The 17228-nt window shown below is 35.5% G+C and overlaps 1 protein-coding gene and 1 pseudogene across 6 annotated transcripts in view; one reads left to right on the top strand and one right to left on the bottom strand.

The window, feature by feature from the left end:
- SNX13 (sorting nexin 13) overlaps positions 1-17228 on the top strand; it is a 126855-nt gene that overhangs the window by 75345 nt on the left and 34282 nt on the right. For all 6 annotated transcript variants that reach the window (XR_006601338.1, XM_004743388.3, XM_004743387.3 and 3 more), the window contains exons 12-15: positions 3413-3512; positions 4691-4884; positions 14697-14801; positions 15424-15556. Coding sequence is in view for 5 of the 6 variants with exons in the window: in XM_004743388.3 (XP_004743445.1) it covers positions 3413-3512; positions 4691-4884; positions 14697-14801; positions 15424-15556 (532 nt within the window). In the remaining variant the exon portion in view is untranslated. The remainder of the gene's footprint in view (positions 1-3412; positions 3513-4690; positions 4885-14696; positions 14802-15423; positions 15557-17228) is intronic.
- Positions 5292-6671, bottom strand: LOC106004911 (annotated as a pseudogene).

The following is a 17228-nucleotide window of genomic DNA, read 5'->3' as shown; positions in this document are numbered from 1 at the left end:
CTGTTAAGCACTGTAGTTCAAGGGGAAGGTTGGTGATGGACCTAAACTTTGAGGGTCCTCAGGATTATTAGATGTTTATTTAAAGTAAAGATACTGGATGGAGTTACCTAAAACAGTGAGTATAAGAAAGAAGATAATCAAGAACTTAGTCCAGAGGCAGTATAGTTACTAGAGTTTAAGACAAAGTGGAAGATCTACCTAAAGAGACAGAGTAAGTCACTGGTGAAATTGAAGGAAAACGTGGGAGTGTGATATTCCAGAAGCCAATTATAGAAAGTTTTTAAGGAAGTAAGAAATCGGGTATGTCACAGGCTGCTAATAAGTTGAATAAGATGAAGACGTAGAATTGACCATTTGATTTGCCACCAGGAGAATACTGGTGATCTGATAATAGCATTTTGGAGTATTGGAGAGAAACCCTTATTGGAACTGGTCCAAGAGAAAATGGAGAGAGATGAATTAGAAACAGTGATTATAGGTAGCTGAGAAGAGCAGAGATTTGGGCCTTGGAAACAGAAAAGAGATTTTTTTTAAACTAACTACCTTAGTTTTCAGTATAGTCCTTTATTTTTTTTTTTCTGGTTTTCCCTTTTGGAAATTTATTGTGACTTTCTGGGCTTGTAATTTTAAAATGTATTTAAATTTTGAATTTCTTAAGAATAGAAGTCTGATTTTTATAAATATTGAGTTTAGTTGCTGAATTAATTACAACTCATTACTTGAGGCCCGCGTTTGTCTAATACCTGAACTTATGTGTATGTATGTCTTTGTTTCAGTTAAATGTATTTTAAAATTATATACTCATGCACATTCAGTATAGAAGAATACTTATTTTGGGAGCAAGAGAGCACATCAGTGGGAGCAGGGGACGGGGGCTGAGAGAGAGAGAGGAAGGAGAGAAAGAATCTCCAAGCAGACTCCCCAGAGTGTGGAGCCCAGTATAAGGCTTGCTTCCAGGACCCAGAGTAAATGTCTTAAGCTGAAATCAAGAGTTAGATGCTCAACTGATTGAGCCACCCACGTGCCCCAGTGTTCAGACACCTTTTCATAGCAGATCCCTTTAAAATTTAGATACCTTGTTTTGAAGCCCATCAATTCTTTTTTGAGTCTCAAGCTTTACCTTTTTAATTAGTTCACTTGGGAAGAAAAGTCAGAATCTCCACAGAGATAAAGGTGTTTTTTTTTGCATTTTATTTTAATTTTTTTTTATAAACATATATTTTTATCCCCAGGGGTACAGGTCTGTGAATCACCAGGTTTACACACTTCACAGCACTCACCAAAGCACATACCCTCCCCAATGTCCATAATCCCACCCCCCTTCTCCAAACCCCCCTCCCCGCAGCAACCCTCAGTTTGTTTTGTGAGATTAAGAGTCCCTTATGGTTTGTCTCCCTCCCAATTCCATCTTGTTTCATTGATTCTTCTTCTACCCACTTAAGCCCCCATGTTGCATCACCACTTCCTCATATCAGGGAGATCATATGATAGTTGTCTTTCTCTGCTTGACTTCTTTCACTAAGCATGATACGCTCTAGTTCCATCCATGTTGTCGCAAATGGCAAGATTTCATTTCTTTTGATGGCTGCATAGTATTCCATTGTGTATATATACCACATCTTCTTGATCCATTCATCTGTTGATGGACATCTAGGTTCTTTCCATAGTTTGGCTATTGTGGACATTGCTGCTATAAACATTTGGGTGCACGTGCCCCTTTGGATCACTACGTTTGTATCTTTAGGGTAAATACCCAGTAGTGCAATTGCTGAGATAAAGTTTTTTAACCATGCTACTCATCTTGAAATCTTAGAAGGCTGTTTATCTTTTTTATTACAATAATAAATGAATACTCTTCTGCATCTCATATGTGGAGCTGCTTCTGGGAAAGAAAGAGGTGAAGAAAGAAGACTTAGGAGAAAACGTGCTGCCACCAGGTTGCTTTATGCCAAACATTTTAAGTCAGTTATCTGTTATTATACAGTATTTATATGAAGGGAAATACTAATTAGAGAGGAAGTTTTCCACTTTTCTCAAGTTCTTTTTCTTCTCCATTATGTATTAACTACATCTAATTTAGTATTTCCCCATAATTAAGGCACCCAAACTTTCAGAAAAACCTTCTGATCTTTCTTTTCCTTTTTTTTTTTTTTAAGATTTTATTAATTTATTTGACAGAGAACAGAGCAAGAGGGAGATGGAACACATGAGCAGGGTTCAGGGGAGCAGAGATAGAGGGAGAAGCAGGCTCCCCACTGAGCAAGGAGCCCAACAGGGGACTCAATCCCAGGACCCTGGGATCATGACTTGAGCTGAAGGGAAACCTTAACCGACTGAGCCACCCAGGCGCCTCTGATCTTTCTTTTTTAAATAGAGGATTGAGATAGGGATTTAGGAATACAGAGAACTGGTGACACAGAAACATTCGGGTTTTATGGAAGAGGCTGCAGGCTTTGAAAACACCGAGTCATTCTTGGCAGCTCTGTAATCATAGACAGTCTTTCTGATTTCAGCTTTTTTATCTGTTAAGTGAGGTGGGTGATATTTATCCAATAGGATTATTGTGGAGAATAATGTGTATAAAGTACATAGCACAGTGCTTGACATGTGGATTCTCTATAAATTTTTTTGAAGATTTTATTTATTTATTCATCAGAGAGAGAAAAGAGAGAGCACAAGTAGGAGGAGTGGCAGGCAGAGGGAGAAGCAGGTTCCTTACTGAGCAGGGAGCCCAGTGCAGGGCTCGACCCCAAACCCTGGGATTATGACTTGAACTGAAGGCAGATGCTTAACTGACTGAGCCACCCAGGCATCTCTAGACTGTCTAAATTTTGAACTCATGTTTTGTTTTGTTTTTCTGTGTTTTTTCATGTGTAGGTAGTTACTTTGCTTTTTGACTTTGAAAACTAAATTTAATTTACTGTTTAGGTCGTCTGAGAAGAAGCATATTTTTAATGAAAGATGGTAGAGTTTTTACTCTCTCAGGAGAAAAATTACTCTTTTGGGAAATTTTCTGTTTTCTCAGTGAATAGACTTCAGTCTGTACTTGAACATGTTGGGATTTATTTATTCTTGGACATTGTAAGCATTCCAGATATCCCCTTTAGCTCCTAAAATGTTCATTTTCATTTGGAATATGTAGAAATAGAGAATATTTGAAATTCTGGTAATTCAGAATTATTTTATAATGAAAGAAGTGAATGCTTATCATACTTTTAATGCATACTTACTATGCAGCTATTAATTAGGAAATTCTTTAGGCTAGGACTTTTGGGAACCCACATGAAGGAGAAAGAAAAGAAAAAACTTTATTTTTATTCCATTTTAGTTTAACATTTTTATATCTATGAAAAGATCTTTGACCTAATATATGAGTAGATGAAATATTGACCTGCATTTACTTTTCTCTTAGGAAATAAATACTGTGAAACTGGCAGCGAACTTTGGGAAACTTTGCACAGTCCCCTTGGACAGCATTCTTGTAGACAATGTTGCACTACAATTTTTTATGGGTGGGTAAATCCGTTTTATGAAAATAAAACAGCCCTTGAAATTTTTAATAATCGTAAATATTACTAAACTTTAAATATCTGATATTAAGCATACCAAATATATCTTTCCTCCACTCCCCATTCTCTGAAGTGTTCCCTTTTTTGGAAATCATAGAGGTAGAGATTTATTTTGTTTAGAAGGAAAGAAATGCTTATTTTAACTTAAATGTGCATTTGTTAAATAACTCATTTAAATTCTAGCAGATTCTATGAATTTAAATTATTTGAGAAGGAGTTCTTTATCAGCAACATTGTTTTTAACATTTGTATCATTTTGTGCATGAATAGGTCTTTGTTTTTATGTAATTTTAATACATATAAATATTTACTAATTTTGTTAATATATTTGACCTTGGAACAACATGGATTTGAACTGTGCAGATTCACTTATTTATATAGATTGTATTTGATAAATACAGTATAGTAATACAAATGTATTTTCCTTGTGATTCTCTTAACATTTTTTTCTCTAGCTTACTTTAAGAATATAGTACATACAGAATGTTGTATGTGTTCATTGTTTATATAATTGGGAAGGCTTCCAGTCAACAGTAGACTATTAGTAGTTATGGTTTTGGGAAGTCAGGAATTATACATGGATTTTTGAGTCCATGGTGAGTTGTGCCCCTGATCTAACCAGCAGTGTTCAGGGGTCAACTGTACATCAAAACTGCTTTTTATCTGGAGGACATTTTCAGTAAACCTCCCTGATTTTTCATTTTCATGACCAAAAACATAAATGCATGGCTTATTGAAGATCCTAATCCTTACTTTTAATATTTGTAAGAATATTAATATTATAATCAGTAATCTTTATTGAGAACAGAAGCCAAATGTTCCTGAAGTAGTTTCTTTCTGATGAAGCCTTCTGTAGTAATTTTATCTCCTAGAAATTTTATCATGAAAAATAAGATTTAAAAAAAAATGTGTGCTTCCATTTGTGTTTTCTATATAACTGTGATCTTTTTAACCTAACCAATTTGTGATGTAAGCATTCTTCATCTTAAGCATTTGCTTAACAGTTTGAAAATGTAGAGTTTTAAGTATTTGAAACTTTAATCTTTCTTAACTTGCATGGCTACATGCATCCAAAAATATGTGACATTAATATCTATGTTGTTATGGATTTTGTTTGGTAGATTACATGCAGCAAACTGGAGGTCAAGCACATCTCTTCTTCTGGATGACAGTGGAAGGATACCGAGTTACAGCCCAACAGCAACTCGAAGTTTTATTAAGTCGTCAGAAAGATGGAAAACATCAAACCAACCAAACCAAAGGTCTCTTAAGAGCAGCTGCTGTTGGAATATATGAACAGTATTTATCAGAAAAGGTGAGTCTCTGTTTTGATTAGTTTTTTTATCTTCTTTGGTAGTAACATTAGTAATAATATATTTTTTAAAGACACATTTATTCAGCATCATGATCAGACTATTACATTTAGCAATCAACAGCAAGGATGCAAAAAAAAAAAAAAAAAACTACATTAAAACCCTTTGTTGGAATGCTTTACACTTTCCACAGAACAGAAACTATGATAATCTGTTACACAATTAGTCACAAATACAGTCCTTGAACTTTTTGTACATACACATGAGTATTGTCTAAAACATGTCTTCTTTGAAGCAGCTAGGCCCTGCTACCCCTGTGTTTGGCTCAGTTCACAAATCTGTTATAACCTGTAGCCTCCCTGTCACCTCTCTGGCTCTCCTCTCCTGCTAAGCTATTTCCTGGCAGTAATTAAAACCTTCTGCCACTGCTATAGCTATTTATGCTGCTGGAACCATCATAGCCACCTTGGTTTCATGGTTTAGCAAAGTATTGGCCTCTACTACCATAGGGGCTAGAACTTCTGCCTCCAAAATTTGCTCCTTTCATGGGTCCAAAATTTGAGGATTGATTGTTGTAATTGCCAAAATCATTACAGCTTCTGCCACCTCCAAAGTTGCTTCCATCATTACCAAATCTGTGATAGCCATCCCAACTGCCACCTTATCCACCACCGCCTCGACTGCCACCAAAAGCCACCTCGACCACTGAAGTTCCCTCCATGACCAAAGTTGTCATTCCCACCAAAACCACCTCCACGACGACCAGCAGTTTCCAGAACCACTTAGACCTCTTTGTGTGAATGAAGCACTAGCCCTCTCTTGCTTTAATAGGGCTTTTCCGTTCTTCACAGTTGTGGCCATTCAAAGTAAGGTATTTTTGAATGACAGTCTTGTCTACAGAATCATAGTCATCAAATGTTACAAAGCAAAACTGCTCTTTTTGCCCCTGCTGCTGCTTTCCAATGACCACTTGCCACTTTCCAAAGGCACGTGGGAGAAGAATGGGGCACGAACAAGTCACTTCAAGAGAACGGGAGCAAGTGTCGGCAATTGAGAAGATTGCCTCCCAGAACAGCTCCTCAGTCCATACTTAATAGATACAGATAACAGTCAACAAGCAAGCAAGATATACCTGATCAAGCAGTATAGGATCTGTGGTTGAGTAAACACATTTAAAGGAATCATCTAATTAACTACAGGTGATCACTGGAGAAGGGGAGATAACAGAAAAAAGAAACAGGCTGGGCGTTCCCAGCTGCTAGGGCTTCAAGGATGTATATCATCTTCTCCCAGAGAGGCCTATTGCTGGTACATGTTCAAGCGTGTTTGGTCAGTACATTGTTCTGAGGGATGATTACACACTGCCTCAGTCAGTCATGATCTCAGTTTCTTTGATTTTCCCTTACTGTTCAAATGTAATCCCTTAGATGATATTCTTTCGTGTCGTCTTTGATGTTACCAACAAAAACTTTTTTCACGGTTAAGTGGGCACCAGGTTTTTGAGAATCTTCTCTTGAGATAGCTGTCTTTAGTTCCACAACTCTTCCTTGTGTGGAAGAGTGGCCTTGCATTCATGGCTGCATCCACCTCCTCCCCAGGGGCATATGTGACGAACCCAAAGCCTCTGGAGCGCTTGGTGTTTGGATATCTCATTACCACACAGTCCGTCTGTAAGTGTTCCGCATTGCTCAGAATGGCTCCTCAGACTCTCCTCGGTTTCAAAGCTCAGACCTCCAGTAAAGAGCTTCTGCATCTGTTCAGCCTCTTTGGGAGACCCTGACTTAGACATGATGGTGGTGGGAGGGGAGACTTGAATGAAGCTTACTCAGCAGCATCCCTGGGCAGAAAGGAGTAATCTAACAAAGTTTCTCAGTAATAATTTTTGTAATACTTCTGAATATTCATTACTTATAGTAAGCAGAACTACTTGCAAGCCTTGTCTCATTTAATCTTGGTAACAGTCTTTCTGTATATTACTGTTCTTGTATTATAGGTAAAGAAGCTCATGTTTAGAAAATTGAATTAACTTTGCCAGGGTCATGCAAATACTAGTGACAAAGTCAAGATCAAAGTCACACATACTCTAGATTCAAGGATACAGAAGATTGAAAGTATAAGAATGGAAAAAGATAAACGATGCATACAGTAACCAAAACACAGCTGGAGCAGCTATCTAATATTAGACAATAGATTTTAAAACAAAAATTATTAATAGAAAAAACATTTTATAATGATAAAAAGGTCAATTGATCCTTGATTTACCGTCAAAAAAATAATTAGAAATACTACAGCAAAACCTCCACATACATAGGACAAAACCTGACAGAATTGAAGAGAGAAATAGACAATTCAACAACAGATGGATATTGAAGACTTCAGTAGTTATAGAACAAGTAGATAGAATATGACCAAAGATACACAGTAAATGAAGAACACTATAGAACACTATAAACCACTATCAAACCTGCACATCTATAGAATACTTTCCCTAAGAACAGCAGAGAATACACATTATTTTCAAGCTTATATGAAACATTGTCTGGGTTAGATTTTATTGCTAGGCCATAAAACAACTCTGAATTTAAGTGTTGAAATCATACAAAAGTATGTCCTTTTATCATAGTGGAATTAATTAGTAATTAACGGAAGGAGTTTTGAGAAATTATAAATTCTTAAAAATTAACACATTTCAAAATAGTCTCTGGGTCAAAAGAAATCAGAAGGAAATTAGGAGGTATTTTGAATTGAATGAAAACGAGAACACAGTGTATCAAAATTTATGGGATGCAGTTACCACAGTGCGTATAGAGAAATATGTCACTTTAAATGCCAAGTTAGAAGAAAGATCTTGAAGCAGCAATTTACATTTTCACCTTAAACTAGAAGGGGAATAGTAAAATAAATTCAAGGAAAACTGAAGGATCAGAATGGATATCCATGAAATGGAAAACAGAAAAACAGTAATGAAAATCAATATAGCCAAAAGTTGATTCTTTAAAATTGACAAACCTTTAGCCAGCTTGGCCAAGAAAAATAAAAAAGAAAGTCACAGATACCAAAATCATGAATCAAACAGAAGGCATCATCACCAACCCTATGGAAATAAAAAAGACTAAATGCAAATATAAACAACTTTACACTACAAATTAGAAAACTTAAATGATATGGGCAAATGTCTTGAAAGACACAGATTGAGAAACTCTATTTTTTTTTTTGGTGTTCTAGTTTTTTTTTTTTTTTTAATTTTTAAATTTTTTCATTAACGTGTAATATATTATTAGCCCCAGGGGTATAGATCTGTGAATCGCCAGGTTTACACACTTCACAGCACTAACCATAGCACATACCCTCCCCAATGTCCATAATCCCACCACCCTCTCGCTACCCCCTTGCAACCCTCAGTTTGTTTTTTGAGATTAAGAGTCTCTTATGGTTTGTCTCCCTCCCGATCCTACCTTGTTTCATTTATTCCTTTCCTACCCCCAGATCCCTCATGTTGCATCTTCCCTTCCTCATATCAGGGAGATCATATGATAGTTGTCTTTCTCTGATTGACTTACCTCACTCAGCATAATACCCTCTAGTTCCATCCACATCATCGCAAATGGCAAGACGAAACTGTCGTTCTGATACCAACACCAGACAGAGACATCATGGAGACTACAGACCAGTATTGCTCATGAATATGGACACAACAATCCACAAGATTCCGCATACTCCAGTATTTGTAACGGCTATGCCATAGAGTACCTTCGAATTTATACATACTAGCACAAAAATTGTATTTGAACTTTTAAAAATAAGATTTTATTTTTATTAGAGAGAAAGCAAGAGAGATAGTGAAAGAGAACGTGAACAGGGAGGAGAGGGAGAAGCACACTCCCCACTGAGCAGGGAGCCTGGTGTGGGACTCAGTCCCAGGGACCTGGGATAATGACCTGAGCCGTAGGCAGGTACTTCACTGGCTAAGCTACCCACGTGCCCTTGTATTTGAATTTTAAGTGTGAATTTTATTTGAAAACTGCTTATTAGTCCATTTGCTTATATTTTTGCCAAATGAAATATATCATACTTTTTAAAGAGTGCATATTCTAAAGAATGTAACAGACACATTTGTATATACCATCTGGCTAAAGAAATAGAACATGTACTGTGCTTTTGAAGATCCTTAGTATATTCTTCACCTGTTTCACCTGTCTTGTTTGTCTGTTTTCTTTTTTCTTGATGAACTTAGTTTTCTGTAATTATTCACTTGCTTTCCCATACCATTTTACTATACATATATTTTCTAAAGCAGTATATTGCTTAGCTTTTTTTTAACCTTTATATAAATGGAATGGACTATATGCCTTGCTTTTATTCCCCTCATTATTATATTGCATTTTATACATGTTGATTTATATAAGTGTAATTCATTTGTACTGAAGCCCAATAGTTTATTTACTTCAAAAATGTTTTTTTAAAGATTTTATTTATTTATTTGACAGAGCTCACAAGTAGGCAGAGAGGCAGGCAGAGACAGAGAGAGGGGGAAAGCAGGCTCCCTGCCTAGCAGAGAGCCCAGTGTGGGCTTCAATCCCAGGACCCCAGGATAATGACCTGAACCAAAGTCAGAGGCTTTAACCCACTGAGCCACCCAGGCGCTCCTACCTTCAAAAATATTTATGAGCAGTTTGGTTTGTTTCCCTTTCTTTTCTGTTGTACTTTTGCTCTGAATATTGCTGTTCATATTTCTACCTGAACACATTCAAGAGTTTCTGCTGTTTAAAAACACAGCTATAGTGTGTATATCTAAGTCTTTCTATGTTAATTTTTAAAGTAGGCTATAGAGTCAGCTCTGTTATATGTAGACCAGTTGAATGGATTACAGTTAATACTGGAAAAATGAAATAATAGTTATTAAGTCAGTTTTTTCCAGCATTTTAAAGATAGTATTTAATTGTTTTCTGGCTTTCATTATTTCCAGTGAGAAGTTAACTGTGAGTTTGTTATGTTTTTGAAGTTAATATTTTTTTAAAGCTTTGGAAAATATCCTAAGTCTTGGGAAACCCTTCTCCAAGATACTGTAAGTCCCACATTTTAGCAGTGGGTGGAGAAGATTGAGAAAAAATGCAAAACCCATACGTAATTCCAGAATTCAGTGCTAAAGGCAGCATTTTAGTGTCAGATGACTGTGGCGTGGATTTCTCTCCTTGGGTAGTCATTGCTCTCTTTTTCTCTTACCTTCTACTATTGGCAGTCATTGTTTACTCTTCACAGTAATAAATTCTCCATCGTGTAGCACTCCATGTATGGCTTAAGTGCATTGTTACCATGAATGTTAACTATTCATCTTTTGCTTTTCCTGTTCTGTGCTGTGTATTGTGATGGGACTTTTAAATTTTTAACATTATGAATATTGTAACCAAGGTTTCTAAAGTTCAGATAATGAAAATGAGAATGATTATGGTACCAACATCAGCATTACCCAGACATTGCCAATAGAAGAGGCTGAAGGACTAAATCATTTTAATGACAGATGGAAGGAGCCTTCTACCTGGGTTAGGGAGAGTAAATAACCAAAATAAAGCATACTGACTGCATGAAGAGCAAAAAATGTTTTGGGATTGATCTTGGTGGAGAAGGGGATATAAAAGCAAATTTGGAAACTGAATTTTGCAAATAATTTTAAGTCAGTAAAAAGTTTTTTTCATCTCCCCCAAAGACCTCACTGGTCAGTTAAAAGTAGTGGCTATTAAGTGAATTAGCTTGGGCATACTACACAAATGAACACACATTAGCCTGTACCTTTTTTTGTTTTGTTTTGTTTTTTTAAGATTTTGTTTACTTATTTGTCAGAGAGAGAGAGCAGGGGGGAGTGGCTGGCAGAGGGAGAAGCAGGCTGCCCACTGAGCAAGGAGGCTGATTGCGACTCCATCCCAGGACTGGGATCATGACCTGAACCAAAGGAAGACATTGAAGGACTGAGCTACCCAGGCATCCCACTTGCTTGCTTTTTAAAACTAGAATTAATTTTGGGTGCCTTTGGTAAGAAGTTTATGGACTGAAAGGAATTGGTGGCCCTTTGAAATTTAGACCTTACTCTGGTAGATCTCACCAGCAATCTTGCTTTCTGTAGTATATCGCGTTACATCAGATTGTGGCAATGAGAGTGTATTTTCCACTGGTGTTTGGTACTTTAATTTGAAAAAAATGGGAGTTTTAGATATCTTCTTGATTTCTAAGATTTTAGTAAATTGCAGAAAAAATAAAACAAACTTTGTTCATATATTTGTATATTTAGCAAACAGTGCATTTGATCTTAGCCAAAGGCCCAGAAGTTATTGCACACAGTACAGATGTAAATTTTAACAAATTCCTTTCAGTCCATAAAATTCTTACCAAAGAAAATGAAAAGATCTTACCTGCTAAATATCATATAGTCCTTCTATACAATACTGCTAAAACAGGGTATCACTTGCTTACCTGTGATACTGAGGTTTTCATAATAAAGATTTTTGGTCAGTTTTTAGTTTCTTCGAAACATTAGAAACAATGAAGGTTTTTTGTTTTGTTTTGTTTTTTTTTAAAAGTCATTTATTTATTTGACAGCACAAGCAGGGGGAGCAACAGAGGCAGAGAGAGGAGCAGACTCTCTGCTGATCAGGGAGACCAATTCGGGGCTTGATCCTAGGACCCTGAGATCTTGACCAGAACCGAAGTTAGCCACTTAACCAACTGAGCCACCCAAGTGCCCCAACAGTGAGATTTTTGACATTATAAAAATGTCACAAAATAACTTCCTTAGACATTTGCTTCAACATGGCTATGATTATTGCCAGCCATAAAAAAGATACTAAAATATTGACATACAGTAAAGTCATATTTTCAAAGAATGTGGTAAGAATAGTGTCCCCTAATTTGAAAATACATTAAAAATAAATATGGAAAAGAATTAGGGTAAATAGAAATTTATAAATAAATAAATAACTCTCAACTAATCTTTGAAGAGGTTAAAAGGAACCTTGAAAAGGATAGATTGACCTGAGTTGTGTATGTATAGGCTACAAAGAAACCTCAATTTGTCAAAGAAGGGCTGATTGTTTTTGAAATGAGATTGTTGAGAACTCAAAAAAAATATCATAAGAAGGAGATAGTTAGCTTAAAAGGATTTTCTTAGTTTCTTTACTAAAACTATAATTTATTTGGAATTCACCTTTGGTCTCACAAGTTTAAATGACCTCTGTGTTTTAAAACCCATTTTCCTCGAGAAGGAGGTAATAACTTTTAGTGATATCCATTATGTTTAAAATGTTTAAAAAGGGCATTTTAGACACAAATAGTCTATATGTTAATTTATAGATGCAGTTCTTAGTAAGTAAAATGTAATTATTCTGTGCCTAAATAGTTCTACTGAAAAGACATTTAATTTGACATCAGCACATTGGGCTGATAACAGAAGTAAGTGTGACGTAGGCTTAAGAGCAGACCTGAAAGTCAAAGTGAATTTTGTATTTGATTGTATTCATTTATACCACTTGGTACAAAAAAATAAAAAAAGTGATGTCTTAAAATCTGCAAGCAGATCAGAGAAGTATTATTAAAAAAGGAGACTCAAAAAAGTAAAATATCTTATGGAATCATGGAATAAAAAGAAAATAATTTTTTGATTAAGTATAGATAGTCTGTTTAGTCTTATTGTAGGTATATAACTTTTTTTTTTCAAATATTTTATTTATTTGACAGAGACAGACACAGTGAGAGAAGGAACACAAGCAGGGGGAGTGGGAGGGGGAGACGCAGGCTTCCCACTGAGCAGGGAGCCCGATGCTAGGCTATATCCCAGGACCCTGAGATCATGACCCGAGCCAAAGGCAGATGTTTAATGACTGAGCCACCAACGTGCCTCTGTGTATAACTTTTTTCGAGGTCTTATATTTATACATTTTAACAATACACAATAATATAGCCTACAATATTTAAATATCTTTTAAAAAGCTTAAAAAGTTACATAGTGTATTAGAGGGTAAAACCTAGTATGTTTCTCTCAAACATTATTTGTTTAATTAGTCTTATTAATTACTAATTGCCACTGATAACTAGACCTCTTATTTAAATAACCACATTTGTGTGAAAAGTACAGAATGCAGATTAATAGATGATTTTGGAAAAACACATCTTTGCATTTTTATGTTTAAAGTGATAAAAAATATACATAAATATTTTTTCTGTATTTATTTTTTTTAAGTAGGTAGATCTGGCTGGTTGTGTCTCATGAAAGCTCTTTAAAAGTATTGGTCACGTTATACCAAGGATGAGTCCTAACCCAGTTGTGTATATTTGAGACTATAGGAAAAAGTAAACTAAATGTAAAATGTTATGATTTTTAAGTATGCCTCTTATATCCTAGAAACTGAGTTTCTTGAGCTTAGAGGGCAACTGACAGGACAAAATAAGCTAAAATCAGTCCCTCTCTAATTTTTATCACGTACTTGAAGTTCAATTCTTTTTTTGTTTCAGGGGAAACCACACACACCCCACCACCACCACCACCACCACATCCTCCTCTACACACACAAACAATAAATAAGCACTCCTTCCTTCCTCTTGCAAAAAACCCTAACCACCTACTTGGGTTTACTAATTAGAATGTAGAGTGAACCAGGGAGCATTAGACATTGTGTAAGCCTTTTTCTACACATTTATACCCTGTTGTTTACTTACTCTTGAAACCTTTTCTCCTTTTCTGTATTTATCCAGTCTTTTCCTTGGATAGAGAAATTATTTAAACAACGCATTCTTGTGCAAGTTTCTTTAGAATTTCCCATCCTGATCGTTCATTTATTCTCCAGAGCCTTCAGAGTTAAAAATTCAAAAGCTGGCATGCCAAAGATGACCATATTTCTAGCTTTTCAGCATTTTTTCTTTCAATAAAGAAATTTTTCACATTGAACATCAAATTTTATATTTGTGTGGCATATCTGTCATATTATGCTCATTAAAATGGAAGTTGTTGGAAAAATCAACATTTTATATTTTTTGCCCTCCCGTATCACACTGGAACTTCGCTGCAGCATTTTAAGTCAAATTTAGGAGAACAGTAATCTCTTAAAGACTATTTAAAAAGATTGTTTCTAGTGTTAAATAAGTAACAAATGACTTGCTCTTTTGGCAATCACATTAAATACACATCCAGGACTACTTGATACTCAGCACTAACTCCTCATGACAGTATTCCTATGTGCCAGACACTGGTTGTATGCCTTAGAAATCTCTTAATTTTTTAATATTTATTTTTTTTTAAGATTTTATTTACTTGAGGTAGACAGAGGGAGGGAGAACATGAGCAGGGGAACAGGCAGAGAGAGGGGGATAAGCTGACTCCCTGCTGAGCAAGTTGCTGACTCAGGGCTCATTCCCAGGACTCTGGCATCATGACCTGAGCTGAAGGCAGCTGCTTAACCTACTGAGCCACTCAGGTGCCCAGATAAATCTTTCAATATGGTGAAATATTTATATGGTTAGTATTATCTCCATTTTACAGATTGAGGAAATGAATCCTATTGAGAGGTAACTAATTCAGCAAATGTCAAGATTTAAATCCATGTTTGTCTCCCAGTGTACTTTATACTAGTTGATGACAAGAAAGTTTTTTGTTTTGTTTCAGCCTTCTTAAATGTCAAGGTGTTGTTTACAAACCAGGGTTGTTTTTTGTTTTTTGTTTTACCAATTACTTTCAATAATATGGTTCCATCCATTATATAATTCTTCTACTCTAAGAAATAAGTTGTCTTTAGAAACTCAAAAAGGTCATTATTTTATTTTTCTCTGTTAGGCATCTCCAAGAGTTACTGTTGATGATTATTTGGTAGCAAAATTAGCAGATACTTTGAATCATGAAGATCCAACCCCTGAAATCTTTGATGACATTCAAAGGAAGGTATTATATATAACATTTGTCATTTGTATGTTTCTTATGAAAATGTGTTTTTATGTGCATGTAATTGATTTTTTAAAAGGTTATTGAAACATAAAAGTATAATGGTAACTAAAAAGATAAGTTAACTAACACTTCTCATTAAAAAAAAAAAAAAGTAGGCCAGTCTTTTGTTTGTTTATTTAAATGACAAATGAGGAAAATCCTTATTTGGGTTGTTACTTAAATCTGGCTAAAGGCCCAGATATATAGTCATAGAATTTCATGAGTTAATAATGATGTATAAGTGGCCTGACATAAATTTATTTTACTGTGTTCCTGGAGCCTTTATGTAGACTTGTTTCTTAGAGAACACTAGTTCCTAGAACATTACCTATAACCTGTCATGTGACTTGCCTTGCACTGGGACCATTTTCCATGCACTTAGGTACTAGAGGGATTGTTGATTTTGAAATTAGTTGAGAAATCATTAGTTGTGATGTAGGCTTATTGCTGGCACCTTATAAATATGGAACCTGTGATTGATCATAACAAGACCTCATTCTAGCTTTTGTTGAAATCTTATTAGTGAAAATTAGTACATTATCTGTATTAATGGTGAAATATCTTGATTTATTTCAATAAGGTTTATGAATTGATGCTACGAGATGAAAGATTTTATCCTTCCTTCAGACAGAATGCACTTTATGTGCGCATGTTAGCTGAGCTGGATATGTTAAAAGATCCTAGTTTCAGAGGATCAGATGATGGTGATGGAGGTAAGGTGGCACAGTGCCTGTGTGTGTGTGTGCCCGTGTGCATGCATGTATACATAAATCTATTCCTATATACTGTTGACCAAAAGACAATGTTTCAAGCAAGGTAAAAAATGGCTTGAAGCCCAATATAAATTATAAAATATTTAAAACTCTATAAATGAATGACAAAATTTAGTCACTACACTAAATTAAAAGGCTGAAAATTTAGTAACAGATTAAAACATAACTATAAAAGCCTTGAAGTCTTCAGAAGAATGTTTTCTTGAGTTTGTCACCCAAATATTTTTATGGTATTTTCCGTTTTACTAGTAACTAATAATATTCATGACTAACAGCGGGATTATTGAGAAGATTAAATGAGATAACAAGCCATGATCTTGAGAATGTACCGTAAACTATATAAAGCATTGTTTAAAAAAATTTTTTTTCTCTTTTATAGTTCTGATTTTTATAATACTGTTTTCCAAATCCTGCATTGTATAAGGTAGAAGAAACTACATGTGTGGCTTATTCCAATCTTTCAGTTGTTTTCAAATGAGGATATTATCAGTATGACATAATAAAGAAAGCAGGCTTTGAGAATCAAAATATTTAGATTTTACTGCTGTTCTACTACTTAATACCTATAGTGATGTTGACCAAACACTTAATTTAAGTCTGATTTTTCTCAGTTGTAAATCTGGAAGAATAATTTTGTCATAGTAATATCTTACCTCAGAGTTGTTGTTAGAGCATTGTTGGATTTAAAGGAAATTATGTATAGGAGAATGATTTATAAACGAAAACATCAATTTTTATTAGTAGTATAAAAGCAGTTATTTAAAAATAGTGAGAGAGGCAGCCTTTAGAGCACAGGCGTGCATATTATGAAGTCCAATGACCATTTTACTGGTGATCCAATTCAGAAGTACTTAGAAAACTAATAGAATATGTAAGGTGTGATAAGCCTCCTGGTATGTTGAAATAAGCAATGGAAATAAAAAGTAAGTGGGCAAGAGTTCACTAATTATTTTGAGAGTAATTTTAACCATTTATGAATAGGCTCTATGGACAGGACTACTTCAAGTTGGAGATAACAATACATCTGTTAGGTAGTTAGCATTGCTTTATTTTTATCTATCTATTTTTTTAATTTTTTAATTTTTATTTTTTATAAACATATAATGTATTTTTAGCCCCAGTGGTACAGGTCTGTGAATCGCCAGGTTTACACACTTCACAGCACTCACCGTAGCACATACCCTCCCCAGTGTCTGTAACCCCATCCCCCTCTCCTAACCCCCCTCCCCCCTGCAACCCACAGTTTGTTTTGTGAGATTAAGAGTCACTTGTGGTTTGTCTCCCTCCTAATCCCATCTTGTTTCATTTATTCTTCTCCCACCCTCTTAACTCCCCCATGTTGCATCTCCACTTCCTCATATCAGGGAGATCATATGACAGTTGTCTTTCTCCGCTTGACTTATTTCGCTAAGCATGATACTACCTATCTGTCTATTTATTTGATAGAGGGAGACACAGTGAGAGAGGGAACACAAGCAGGGGAAGTGGAAGAGGGGGAAACAGGCTTCCTGCCAGCCCAATGTGGGGCTCTATCCCAGGAACCTGGGATCATGACTTGAGCTGAAGGCAGACACTTAACAACTGAGACACCCAGGTGCCCCAGTTAGCATTG

The sequence above is a fragment of the Mustela putorius genome, unplaced genomic scaffold (genome assembly GCF_011764305.1).
Source record: "Mustela putorius furo isolate JIRA1106 unplaced genomic scaffold, ASM1176430v1.1 tig00003845_pilon_pilon_pilon, whole genome shotgun sequence".
In the NCBI taxonomy this organism is placed as follows: domain Eukaryota; kingdom Metazoa; phylum Chordata; class Mammalia; order Carnivora; family Mustelidae; genus Mustela; species Mustela putorius.
This window is presented reverse-complemented; position numbering and strand designations above follow the sequence as displayed.